Below are 14,719 nucleotides of genomic sequence, written 5' to 3' on the forward strand. Positions count from 1 at the left end.
ACAAGGACATTTGCTCAACTATGCTCACAGAAGCTTTATTCACAATAGCCAGAAACTGGAAACAACTCAGACATCGCTCACGTGAAGAATAGCTACAGAAATTGAGGTACATTTATACAATGGAATACTACTCAGTTATTAAAAACATGAAATTTGCAGGCCAATAGATGGATCTAGAAAGGATCCTCCTGAGTGAGATAACCCAGAAAGACATGGTACATGGTATGTACTCACTTATAAGTAGATATTAGGCATAGATAACAGGACAGCCATACTAAAATTTACAGATCCAAAGTAGCTAAGTAACAAGGAGGGCCCAAGGGAAGTCCTCCTTGAATCTCACTCAGATGGGGAAATAGAATGGGCAGCAGCAGAAGATGGAGAGAGAGAGAACTGGGTAGGAGAGGGTGTAGGGAGAAAAACAAAGATGGGAGATCAGGTGTGGAGAGAATGGGATGGAAGGTTTAGGGCTTGGAGAGAAAAGGCACATGGAGAGTGGGGGCATCTCTGAAACACGCTGGAGGCCTGCAACATGGGAGGCTTCAGGGAAGATATGGGGATGACTCTAAGTGAGTCTCCTAGCAGCAGGGGACATGAAGACTGAGGACTCCATCTTCTACCCAGACAGGTCTTATAGTGGTGGCAGGGGAACACCAATGCACCTGCAAAACCTTCAACCCAAAATTTACCCTGCCCACAAGATATACAGAGATAAAGATAAAGCCAAGACCAACCTGAGAACCACCCCATGGGAGAGAACCAACCCCTGACACCATTAATGATACTCTGCTGTGTTTACAGACAAGAGCCTGGCATAACCATCCTCTGAGAGGCCCCACCCAGCAGCTGATCAAATCAGATGCTTGAAACTAACAGCCAAGTGTTGAAAATTGGTCTGATTTGTGTTACTGGTCCTCAAGATCTGGTTATACCTATTCTTGTTTTGTAAACCTGCCTAAGACATATCTGATTGGTTGATTAAACAGCTTATACCTGGGCAGAATGGGGTAGGCATGACTAAGGTTCCCAGGCTCTCTTGGGTTCAAGAGAGAATCACAAGGCAGACAGATGGGAAGAGAGGAGGAAGGAGGATGGCATGATGGGTCAGCATGGAGAAGGGGAAGGAAAAAAGACCCCGATAATGGCATGAAAAGGCCCAGACAAAGAACATAAGCAAGTACCATGAGATTATGGATGGAAGGTAGACCAGATGAGGTGGATTAAGGTGGACGGCATTGGATAGGGGCTGAAAGATGGATGGTGATGTTAGTAAGCCAGTGTAAGGAAAATACTGTCAGGCCCAAGGTAAATAAGGCAATTATAAATGTAACAGGTGTCTGTGTCTTATTTGTGATAGCGGGTTAAATAATACGACTGTGATAATCTTAGGGCTAATAATAACCATTATATAGCCCAACACCATTTTTTAAACTTACAACAATGGCCACATTAGGTGGAGCTCAGGAAATCCAGTGGAAGAGTTGGGGGGAGGATAGAAGGACCCCAAGGCGACAATGCCACAAGAAGACCAATAGAGTCAATACACCTGGGACCATGGGAGCTTATGGAGACAGCAGAGCCAACTGAAGAGCATACATGCACTGTACCTGGGCCCCTACACCTCTGTGAGCAATGGACAGCTTGATCTTCATGTGGACCTCCTAGTAAGATGAACGGGTGCTGTCTATGACATGGACTCTGTTGCCTGCTTTTCGATTGCTTCTCCCTGGTAGAGCTATGCCTGGCCTCAGTGGATGAGGATGAACACAGGCCTGATGTGACTGGATGTGCTGTGGGAGGTTGGGGAGCTCCCCTTTTCTGGGGCGAAGGGGAGAGGGAATACAGGAAAGAGGTGGGAGGATGGAACCGGGAGAAGAGGAACCGGGAGGGAGCTATGATCAGGATGTAAAGAGAACATATAATTCTAAAAAGGAAAAAGGAGACTTGACTGTAGGACTAAACAAGAAGGGCAAGTTGAGCTCTGTATTACTGAGTACTGTTTTGGCTTGGTAGGCCTTCTTAAAGGTCTAAGGGAGCATCCAAAGGGTGCCTCAACTACATTTTGAAGAGTTAACACTGTAACTCTTGAGTGTGTTAAAGTTTATGTCTAGGCACACACCCCTGTGGAGGCCAGAGGTCAATGTTAGATGTTTTCTTCTATCATACCCAACATTATTAATTTTTTTTAATCTTTTAATTTTCTGTTATGTGTTTGAGTATTTTGTCTGTATGTCTGTCTATGTATCATGTGCATACCTGGTACATGGAGAAGTCAGAAGGAGGCCTGGATCAGATCCCCTGGAGCTAGCGTTACAGTCAGCTGTGAGCCACTATGTGGATGCTGGGATCAAACCCAGGTCCTCTGGGAAACAGCCAGTGCTCTTAACTGCTGAGCCATTTTTCTAGCTCCTCCACCTTTTATCTAGAAACTGTCTCTCACAGATCTGGAACTCACTGATTCAGTACAGTTGGCCAGCCAATGAGCTGTAAGGATCCATCCATGTTTTTCTGGGTCCCGACTACACATCCCATGACTCAGAGCTGGAACTGCAGGTACTTGAATACCACGCTCAGCTCTTTCCTGGGTGCTGGGGACCCACCAGGTCCTCATGCTTGCACTAAACAGGTCCTTTTACCTAGTTACAGTTTGTCTATACTAGATTAAAAACAGACTTCAGAAAAGGGACTATTTTGATTTTGTCCCTTTACCACAAATTATATCTGGACTGCACAGTAACCTTGGTAAGGCAACAATTATACTACAACTCACAGACCCAAAAAAGTGACTAGGAGGACCCAGGGGAAGATGCTTAATTCCCACTGAGAAGAAGACAGAGGACGTGATTGAAGAGAGGGAGCACAGAGAGAAATGAGAGTTCATATCAGACCTGGGGAGCGCAAGGGCAGGAAGACAGGGCTTGCAGAGAGAAGAAAAACCTTGGGCAGGGACTTCTCTGTGCCCTACTACAGGACAGGCTCCTGGGAGGATACGAGGATGAGTCTAGCTGAGACTCCTAGTAACAGGGGTCATGGAGACTGAAGAGGACACCCTTTAACTAGACACAACTCCTAGTGGAGGGAGGGGAACACCAACCCACCCAGAAAAACTTCATCCCAAAATTTACCCTGCCTGCAAGATGTGCAGGACAAAAACAGAGCAGAGGTTGAGGGAATGTCCAATCAGTAACTGGCCCAACCAGAGACTTACCCCCATGGGAGAGAGCCAGCTCCTGACACTACGAACTACTCTGCTATCACACAGGAGCCTAGCATAGCTGTCCTATGAGTGGATCCACCCAGCACCTGATGGGAAACAGATGCAGAGACCCACAACCAAACACTGGATGGAGCACAGGGAGTCTTGTGGAAGAGTGGCCAGTGGTGGGGTTGGACAGAAGGACCCAGAAGGGACAGGAGCTCCACAAGAAGAGCAGCAGAGCCAACTAACCAGGGCGCAGGGGAGCCTGTGGAAGCTGAAGCACCAGCCAAGGATCATGCCTGGACTGGACCTAGGCCCCTACACAGATGTAGCCGATGGGCAGCTCAGTCCTCATATAAGGGGAATAAGGGTTGACCCTGACATGGCTCTGTTGCCTGCTTTTTGACCACTTTCCCCTGGAGGGGCTCCCTTGCCATGCCGCAGGGGAAGAGGATGCGCTCAGTTCTGATGCAACTTGAAATTCTGGGGTGGATGGGTAGGGGGGACTGCCGTTCTCTGGGGAGTAGGGGAGAGGGAATACAGGAGACCAGGGAGGGAGGGTGGAACCGGGAGGAGAGAAGGGGGAGGGCTATGAATATGGTATAAAAACGAATAAATAAAAATTAAAGTTAAAAAAGAAAAAAAAATAATTGAATAAACTGAATTCTTGTGGAATGGGGGAGGGAACAGCCTAAGGTAAAATTATCACCTCCCAACTGTGGAAAAGGCAAGGACCATAAAGTATAAGTATGACAGTTTAGTCTGGGCACATCAAGGCACAGAACAAGCCATACTGTACATAGGAAGGCAGAGATCTGAACAGAGCACAGAGGAGAAAAATTATACTTGAAGATTATAAATGCCCATCTTTTTAAAATTGTTCTCACTCAAGTAAGAGCAAAATATTTTCTGAAGTATAACTGATTTTAATATTACCTATATCTCTGTTTATAATAATCACATTCAAGTTGAAACTAATTAAGCAGTACCTGTAAGATTAACAACTCTCCTGTCTGTGCTTTGAAAAATCTACATGAAATCTATTCTATAAGAGAAGATTCAGCCTACAAAACAGGGAAGCAATTGCTAAGTCATATATTCATGTAATTCTTTTCCTCTTTTAACCTTAAAAACTAGATTTTCATTTATATGGTCTCAAAAATTATAAGCAGCATGATATGTCCTTGGAGAAACTAAACCAAGAAATCAATAGTAACACAGAGAAAGACACAAATATGTCTATCTGCTAACCCTACTATTTCAAGGCCAGAGGCTAAGTTACTTTCAAGAAAAACCTTAAGAGCACAGATACTTCTTGAGCTCCAACAATTACTACCAGAGTCTGGTTCAATAAATTCTCATTGACTTCCAAGACTCTCAGAATTGACTCTAAACCCGTAACTCTGAAATTATTAAAAAGTTCAAGTTCTGAGTCACTTAATCTGCTGTTTTGTTTATTCGGATTTTAAAGTGGTACTTTGGTATTTTTAGTAAGTACTGCACTTTTTAAAAGATTATAACATAGATATAATACACTCAGTGGAGCTTATTACAAATTAAGATTATCAAAATTTTACTCTTTATTCATCCCCAATATCTGAATTAAATTTAATTTATTTGACTTACTACACTAGCATTAGTAAACAAAAGAAAATATTTTACTGCCAATATTTAGCTTAATTCTTGCCATGTCAAACGTTTGCTATTATGGCCTGCTTAAAAACCAGAAAGATGCTAGGCAGCGGTGCTACACGCCTTTAATCCCAGCACTTGGGAAGGCAGAAACAGGTAGATCTCTGAGTTCAAGGCCAGCCTGATCTACTGAGTTCCAGGATAGCAGAGCTACACACAGAGAAACCCTGTCTTGAAAAACCAATCAATCAATCAATCAATCAATCAATCAATAAATAGATTGATAAATAGCTATTTTACAGAAAAAAATGTGTCTATCAGTAATACTAAGAACAAAACATTTCAGTGCCTTCTAAAAACAATTCTCATACAGCCATGAGAATACCTTACTCAACCAAGTTACAGAGACCTGAAAGGCCTGAATGATTTACTTCCATTACCAAATGGCTAAGGGAGTAAGACTGCATGTAGTCAGAGCTATAACCATCCTTCATATGAGTGTTACTGCACCTAATTAGTATAAAAACTAGTATGGGGAATGGGAGAGGGAAGTGGCTTAGTGAGTCAAGGTATAGACTTCTGGTCCTTAGTACTACAATCTCTCTGTGTGTGTCTCTGTCTCTCTCTGACCGTCCCTCCAGGTTCTCCTCTGGGAAGCCTTCTGGAGACTTTCAAATCCCTATGTCTAGCGCCTGCTTTGTGCTAAATTTACATACCTCTGCAACCAAACTTGGCCTTTATATCCCTTAGATGACAGATGCAAAACAGGACCTTTTTAATTACTGCCAGTGATCGGGTAAAATGGAAGGTTCCCTATGTTCAAGCTTTTCTCTCCTTCACTCCAAACCTTCCCTCTCTGCTCACTTTCCCAAAAGTTTCAAATGCACGCCTAGCAATTTTCTCCCTAACCTACTTAACTTTGTCTTCTGCCCAGGTAAGTTCCAGTACCCTGCCAGACGTCCTACACCAAGACAGCACCAAAGCAGCTCCCCACAGTGCTCCAGTCTCACCACGCAGACTGCAAGCTGGACCTGCACTTTCCCTCCCATGCATGTTCTCACAGACCCTGGACAGCAGCAAAACAGTCTGCTCTTCCTGGGCTTGGCCAGCATTTCAGCCTTTTGATCCCCTATCAAGCCCCAATGTCAGCCAGAAGTAGCCAGAGATTTCTTCATCCTTATCCATTATCAGCAAAAGGCTGGAATGGTGTGCTTCAGACCCAGGACAAACAGCTCCAGGTTCTCCCAGCATTCCTTGGTCCCTAGCTGCTGCAGGGCAAGGCTGGCATACCACCCTCCACCCCCACCCTGAACTATCCAGGGAAGGGACTTCCCTTCCTCATCACCATATAATCCGGACATTTTGGTGCCCTTACTTCTTTCTTTTCTTTCTTTCACCCACTGCCATGGCGGCCAAGAGCTGCTTCTGATGAACCTACATTTATATACTAACTTACCTTGCATGAAAAGCTGTCCACATCCTCACTCCTGCCCCGCCATCCTTCCCTAGCTTTTTTTTAAATTATAGGAAAAGGGAGGAATGTTAACTCACAAGCTGAAGCACTAGCCTACTCCTCGGTTGCCTAGCAACCTAATGTCATCACCTGCTGCCACCAGGTATTTGCCAGCTTCAGCTACATACCAGATATAAATAAAGGACCAACCGGCCACTGCATGCTCTCTCTGCCTCGGTTTCTCTCCCCTTCCCCCATCTCACTCTATCTCTCTGTTTGCATCTCTGTCTCCACCTCCGTTCAGTAAGTTTCTTCACAGCAGATCTGTTGTGAGGCATTTTAAAATATATTATCACAATGCTCCCTGGCACGATGGCCATGGCTCTAATGCTCTGAAACTCTAAGCCTTTGGACACGTGTCTCATCCCAGCAACAGAAAAGTGACAAAGGCAGTACTTAAAGCAAAAGAAAAAAGCCTTCCCACTTAACACCACAGCTAATTCACCATAAAGTCAGCTTCGCCCCTCCTACAATACATGAAGAATTCCTGAGGCCCAATGTGCTGACTGACTACAGAATAAAGAGAAATGTGTCCTAACACATTCTGCTGATATCACAAAGATTGGCGATTATGTACTACACTAATGAAGATAATCTTATTGTTATTCTCTATCAGTTCAGGAAAAGAATAATCTACAGTTAATCAATACTGACTTTTTTTTTTTCCTGAGATGTATAGCCTTTGATGTCCTGAACTCGATCTGTATACCAGGCTAGCCTCGAACTGCCTAGAGTTCTGCCTGCCTGTCTCCCGAAGTGCTGGGATTACAGGCGTGTGCCACTGTGCTCAGCCAATACTGACTTTTTTTTAGGAATGTAAAATTGAGAACCAAGGCTTTTGGAATGTAGAAAAAGGCTGCAAAAACCCTTGTGGTTGATTTTTCATTGTGTGGAAAGGAGGAAGCAGTGCCCAGTATAGGGCTAGGGTTAACACTGAAGTCCTTGTACTGGATTGACATCTGCAGAGAATGCAGGGAGAGGAGGCACATCTCTAGAGACTCTACAAAGGTGTTCGTTTATAAAAAAGAAAGCGTGACGAGGGAATGAGCTCACCTGCGCATACTGTGGGCAAGGATATCTGTGCTGCTCACAGACGCATCTGCACGTTGTTCCAAGGAGAAGAATGGAAGGAGCAGGAGAGGGCAGGTGAGAGAGGAAAGGCAAGAATTGAGAGGCAGGCATGTGTGTGCTTAATCATATAAGTATACTCAAAAATAACACAATAGTAGGAATAGATTTTAGACTACAAGTATTTTTAACTACTCAACACTATTTGAATATCTGTAAAAGACTGGCAAAATACTGTCAAAAAAATTGGCATTTACCCAATAAGATTGGTAAAAAGAAGTCAATGGTATAAAAAAATAAAAATTTTAATAAAAAATGTTATTTGCATAAAAAAAAAGAAGTTAATGGTATCTTTGAAAATTGGGCTTCAGATACCAGTGCTGAATTGCTACTGCATCAGACGCCTCAAGCAGCTGTAGGGAAACTTCACCAAGAGGGAAGAGAGAAAGATAGAGACAGAGGGAGGAAGAAAAGAGAGAGAGAGAACACTGATTGTACAGAAGTTTGTCTAGGAATGTCTGAGCCTTCAGACCTGGGTACACTCTAACAAGGTAAATGGGACTAACAAGTGTCTACTCTGTGCCAGCTTATCATTTGTAGTTCAACTTACGGCAACAGAACTATCTCCTACCAGCACTTTCTTTCAGCCTGAAGTCATGCTTCCAGGGAACTAATTAACAAAATTCTGTTCTTGTATTCTTCTGCAGAAACTATCTGCTGCCCCCACCCATTAGTTTCCATAAAGCAAAACCCAAAAGAACCTTCAAAACACTGAAGAAGCATTTTGGGGGGAAATCATGTTAGTTTTGTCTTAGTTTTTAGAAGGCGCAGATCAGGGACTAGCAAGGTTCTCCTGAAGAAGTCCGGGCAGCGAACAGTTCAGGTACAAATAAGTTTCCCCATTTTCTCTTAAAATTTAAAAACAAAACAACCAAGGCTTATAGGCCTAAAAGCATCTAGTCTCAAACATCCCTCTGAACTTAAGAGTGATGACTGTTTTATTGTTACAGAAAACTCTGGGATTCCTGGATTCTTCCTATTATTTCGTTTATTTATTTAGGACTTTGAGAAAATCACTCATCCCTTCTAAGCCTGAGTTTCTGTGTCTATAAAAAGAAAACGTCTCTCTTGCTTGGGAGAGAGACAGCAAGAATGTGGATTGCCTAGGGTGTCGGGAAGACACCTATAGAAAACTTATTTTACTGCCCATCTAATGACCTATTAGTGATACTTCTTTATCAAATGTTTGATCAGGATACTCCTCCAATACAATATGCTTTATTTCAGGAATAAACTGTGGCTCTCTGGGATAGCTAATACACACGCACATTACTGATTAAAGCCTAACTTCTTCCTCAAACACTTTTACCCTCAGATTTCTAAAGCATATTTATCAGTGTATTTCCATAACAATAGCATCTTCAGGAAACCCAATGTGCTTGAGCTTTACACTTACTTGAGCTTTACTCTTTGCAATGGATCTATGAAACTGAACAGTCTGAACCCTCTTTATAATGTCCCTGGACATATTACACGCTATATAACAATAAGTAGTCATCTGATTGCTTAAGCAGTTATGGATCGCTTCCTGTTCCTCACTAACTCAAGTCTTAAGTATATCCAAATGCCCTGGAAAACAAACAGCATGAGAGCATGAATACCTACAACTGTTTTAATCCCCCCACTCAACGAAGGACTAGGTATATGCAGTATTCGATCAGCACTTACTGAAAAATAAATGACTTTTAAAACGACTTCATGACTCATCTCTGAGAAAATTATCTTGAAATTCTGTTTACAAAGAGAATAAAAATATATTTCCTCTAGGACACAATACAAAAAAGCACAGCAGATGAAAATTAGCTATTATATTTAACACACCAATGCCATTGTTTCTAGTGTCTTTAAGTATCAAAGGTTAGTTACATTCCCTAGTAATATTAGTAAGTAAAGTGACCATTACTATGGCCACCAAGGAATTTTAGTCGCCACCTTAAAGGGATCATACCGTTTTTAGGTCATCTACGTACATGTAGAAAAGTATGACAGAATAGGTACAATACATTATGCCTCCCAAACAATTCTGTCAGTTTACTGTGAATTTCCTTGGAAGTAAGAGAGCATGGATTATTTAAAGTCATCTTTACCTCAGATAATCAGGAAAACATTTTTAAATGTAATTGATATTAGAATAAGTGCTTCTCTTCTTCTTCCTCTCATTGGACCAAGAACTAAATTATGAATGAACCACACCATAAAGCAGGAGCCTTTACAAAATCTTAGCTTAGTTCTCAGAAGTCAACGGTGTCAACGTTGATACCATGTCACTGCCCTGTCCCTCAAGCTTAGCAGGGAAATATAACGTGGTCTTCTTTGCTTTCCAGTCAGAGTATATGTGAAAAAATGTCTACAAATATATTTCAGGATGTTTACAGAAATAAAAAGACAAGACAAAATAATTACTTATGACAAAAACAGTCATGCTTAAAAGATATTCTATACCCATAAATACTTATGAATGATTTCCCCATGTGTTCCATATTCAATAAACTCAAATATAAAAAGTCAACTCCTCTTTTGTAGCTGAGAATTGTTTAATTACTAACTAACTCTACTCAAGCAAAACATTGTCCAAACTCAAACAAAAGGCCGACACTACAATTTACAATTACTACCAACAAGTCAAGTGGAAATATTCCCAGGTTTTTATTTTTTAATTTGTGACAGAATGACTCGTTAAAATCCAGCATCATTTAGACTCCGCTGTAATTTAATTTTCTGGATGGCAGTTCTTTCAAGAGCATAAAGTTTAAAAAGGGAAAACAATCACCGTCCATTAGGTCACCAGCAACCACTGCAGGAAGGTCTCCAAAGCACAGGACTCCAAGCCAATCCAGGTGCTAGATGGGGCAGGTGAGTGGGGACTATGAAGTACAGGAAGGACAAAGCTTACACAGTGTCACCCCAAAGCTGCCACCACAGTCCCCTTTGCTTCTGTTATGAGGAATGCACATATGGAAATCATGAAAATCAAAGCTGACTTCATGAAAAACTCCCACCTTTTAGCACTGGGAAACCAGTACAGGCCAAATAAACAGTACCTACAAATTGAATTGGCCCTTCCCTTGAGCAACTAGTGCTGACTACAGGGCAAGAACACTCAAAAATCTTGGTTTTCAACACAAGGGTAAGGGTGATTCAGAATGGGTGTCAAACAGCATGGAGTCACCTAAGACTATCAGTCATTACATTACAATTCATTGCAAAATTACAGCCATGATGTAGCAACAGAAACAATGTCCTGGCTGGGGGTCATGCATTAAAGGTTGCAGCGTTAGGAAGGCTGAGAGCCACTGCTCTAAAAGCAGATGCAGCAGTAACAGTCAAATTTGTGACTCCTAGCCCCTCGATATCCCTGCTCTGCCACCCCAGGACTGTAACTCAGACCTCACAGTGAAGACAGACTCTCCATGTACAAGAAGAGATCAATGACAAAGAAGAATTTCGAAGTCAAAAATTTTAAAAATATTTCTATTTTATGCATTATTTTTAAGTGCGCTTTTTTAAGTATACTATTTTTAAGTACACATTTCAAGGGGAAAGGGTTAAAACAGTGAAGGGGCTCAATTAAGAAACTACTAACTTCAATATAACAAAGGACATATTTTCAGCACATTACAATTCATTTTTTAAAATTTAGAATTGTATAAACTCAGTGTTTCAGTTGGGTAAATTCAAGCGTCTACCATTTGAATCCTTAGGAAGCCTGACTGTGCTAGGTCAAACACCAGGCCCTGGCAATTGTAAAAGGCTACTTCACCTCAACATGAAAAAGGGAACAATGTTCACCAACAAGATACTTGTTATATAATGATTAAAGCAGCAAAGCACCCAGAGACCCAATATAATTTTCTTTACTTATTTTAGCTCTCACTAAGAAGATTAGATGTTTAAATGAATAAACACAATCTGGGGGATTAAAAAAGAAACGCTGTACAAAGCAACACCCATATAACTTTAAAAGATTTTCTCAAAATTCCCAGTTTAAGTCAGGTAGGAAGTTCTACAGTTACATGTTATACTCAGAGTACTAGGTTAATTTGTTAAGATATCTAACCCACTTTATGATATAATACTTTGGAAAAAATCTGTTAAGAACAAGAAAAAGGGGGGTGAGGAGAATTATTGGGGGTGAAGCTCAATGCTTTGCGCGCATGCTCACGGTTCCTGTTCCATCCTAGCACCGTTTATGGTGATGTTAACAATTATCAAGCTCAAAACTGTGTGCCCAAAGAAAACAACCTCTCCGACTTGGTAGTCTGTTCTACTTTAGGAGCCATTGCACTTTTTTTTCCATTACTAATAATCAAGATAATTAAATGGAGTCATTCTGATGTACTTAAGGGACATTGTTATGGATTTGGCGTTAAAGGTTTGGGCTGTGTAAATGTCATTTTTAATTCTAAAAGCAAAAGAAACTGTGTATTTTATTCATTATATTAGAATGATTTATAAGTTGTTTTTTTTTTTTTTGCATACAGAAAAGTAAAAATTTAAACAATAAGCATTTATTGGCGAATAATTCCCAGTCCAAAAACTCTAACAAGTGAAGTTGAAATAAATTCCTTCAAGTCACAAAGAATTAAAAAGGCAGCCCCACTGTACCCCAGCTGAGCCTCACCCCAATTGCTTGGGACTTAAACAGGTTATTTAACTACTATGCTACTTTAACTACAGGTTGTTTAACTACTTCACCAATAAAAAAGGATAAATAGTAGCTACTTTCTCTTTGTAAGAACGATGACGTGTTGTAGTTCATTCTCTTCACTGAAATCAGCCCCACAGTATCACCAGGGTAGCACACTTCTGGAGAAGCGACTACACAAACAAGACACTTCCTCAGGCGTTATTCTTCATCCTCCCATTTCTAGTTTCCTCTCACTAATCTAAAAGCAGCTTTCTAGTAATTTCAACCCTCCATCAGCTCCACCCTAATTTAGAAGCTCTTAAAGTAGATATAATAAAATAACCAATTCACACTAAACTGCAAACCTTATGAAGGTGCAGGCAGTATTTCCAATCAGTAATGAGTCCTGAGCCCTAGGAATAGTGAGGAGGACAAAAACTTCCTACATATCGAGTGGTGCACTGTGCAGTAGCTTCTGATTGATCAGAGTTGCGCTTATGACTCTCTTAGCAGCACACTGCTATAAACGAATCACTGCTTAAAAAGTACAGCTCATAAAGCACTCACGGGAAGGGGGGCTTCGGGAGGTGTAGAAACGCTGCACAGTAGAAACGCTGGCCAGTCCATCGTCCTCAGCAAACCCCTAGGCATATGCGCCTCACATCTCAGCTCTGCCACCAAAGGCCTGGCGTTTAGTCGATTAGCCTAACAACGCCTAACAGTAAAGTCCAAGCGCCACGATTCAAAACTCCGCCCCAAACTACTGCATCATGTGCCCGAGGCTGTGGCAGAAAACGTCCAGGGACTGTCACTCTCCCCTACCAGGCGGAAGTCATGTAACGCTCTACTACAAGGAGCATTTCTCAGTGCAGAACAAAATCAATCTGTGAACATAAAGTAAATGGAGGACAGAAAGAGAAGTCTAACATTTGATTGTTTTCTGGGAAACATGAGCCTTTCTACTCCGACAAGCCTTCCAAGACCCACATACGAAGCTCTAACCCTCCAAATTTTCATTTCCCCTTCCACTTCCGTGTCAGCCTAAAAACTCATGCATTAATCGAGTCTACCACATAAAGCTAGGTCACCAGATACGGAGGAACCTGAAAAACCCCAAATCTCTATCTTTAAAACATTGCCGTGACGGGGAGCGTGGGTGAGGAACAGCCACAGGGCACAGACCCGGGATCTGTGGGTGGAGCTACATCCCAAGGGCAGAGGACCGTCACCGACAGGACCACAGGCGCCGGCCCAACTCGTCCGGAGAGCCCCGCCCCCCCGCAACGACCCGCTCAAGGCGCTAAGGCCGTGGGCCCCACAGAACGGCCCCGGGCTGTGCGCACGCCCTTCGGGCCTGCGGTGCGGCCGGAACAACTTCTCCACGTGGTCCAGGAGACGCTGCACAGGCAGGGTGCAGCAGCCGCGGGCGCGAGTGTGTCTCCATGGGCCCCCGGCCGGCGTGGAAGCACGCTGCAGGGCAGGGCCGTGCGCGGCGTGCCCGCCCCTCCCCGGCCCCCCGGGCCCCCGGCCCCGCTCACCTGATCTTGTAGCTGGGCAGCGTGTGCTTGCGCTTGATGATCTTCTTGAGCTGGTTGACGATGATGGAGGTGAGCTGCGGCAGGGGCCGCCCCTCGAACTGCGAGCGCACCTCGAAGTCAATCAGCGGGTCCTCCACGAAGGAGAAGAACCAGTGGGTGAAGGGCACGCGGGTGAGGACGAAGCGCAGCCTGCCCACCACGCGCGACAGCTTGACGAACAGGTAGGCGGACTTGCCGAACACCAGGTCCACGTCGATGGCCAGGTGGAAGCCGCCGCTGTACTCCACCTCCGCCTCGAAGGCCAGCTCCTCGGGGCAGGCGGCGGGCAGCGCGTCCGCATCGGCGCCGTCGGGCTCGCCCGAGGCCTCCACGGGCCGCACGAGGCGCACGGTGCGGATGAAGGGCACCGCGTCGCCCAGGAACACGTCGCGCAGGCTCAGCCCCTCCAGCAGGCGGCCGGCCGTCTTGGTCTGCAGCAGCTCCTCGAACTCCACCTTGATCTTCCTGGTCACCCAGCGGCGGGCGAGCGCCGTGTCCCGCAGCTCCCGGAACAGGAACAGGATGGTGGCGTTGAGGAAGTAGCAGGTCTCCCGCGTCGGCGGGCCCGGGCTGTCGGGGGGCGGCGCGGCGGCCTCGGAGGAGCCGGCCGCGGGCTCGGCGCCGCCGCCGCCGCCATAGAGGTACTCCCGGAGCGGCAGGCCCGGCACCGGCCGGGGGTAGCGGAGGCCGTCGGCCGCGCGCGCCGCCTCGTCCGCCCGCGGCTCGGGCTGCCGGCGGTAGAGCAGCAGGAACTGAGCGAGCAGCGTGAGCAGCGAGCCCAGCGCGGCCGCCGCCAGGATCAGGAGCAGCGGCCCCATGCCGCCGCCCGCCGGCCGGCTCCCGCGCTCCCCGCGCCGCCCTGCGCCTCACGCCGTCGCCCCCGCCGCCTCCATCTTGAGGACATGGGTCGGCGCCGAGCGCTGCCTGGGCCCGAACCGCGCGTCCGCAGCCAGCCGCGGCCCCCGCGCCTCCTCCGGCTCCTGCTCCTCCGACGCTCCCCGGGGGCGGCCCGAGCGCGGCCCGGCGGCGGCGGCGGCGGCCGA

At 45.0% G+C, this 14,719-nt stretch overlaps 1 protein-coding gene across 1 annotated transcript in view; it reads right to left on the bottom strand.

The window, feature by feature from the left end:
- Pdzd8 (PDZ domain containing 8) overlaps positions 1-14,689 on the bottom strand; it is a 63,612-nt gene extending 48,923 nt beyond the window's left edge. The window contains exon 1 of the mRNA XM_055629982.1: positions 13,638-14,689. Coding sequence (XP_055485957.1) covers positions 13,638-14,494 — 857 coding nt within the window. The 5' untranslated portion in view covers positions 14,495-14,689. The remainder of the gene's footprint in view (positions 1-13,637) is intronic.
- Positions 14,690-14,719: the final 30 nt, after the last annotated feature.

This window comes from Psammomys obesus, unplaced genomic scaffold (assembly GCF_907164565.1).
Source record: "Psammomys obesus unplaced genomic scaffold, mPsaObe1.curated_primary_1811, whole genome shotgun sequence".
Taxonomy (NCBI): domain Eukaryota; kingdom Metazoa; phylum Chordata; class Mammalia; order Rodentia; family Muridae; genus Psammomys; species Psammomys obesus.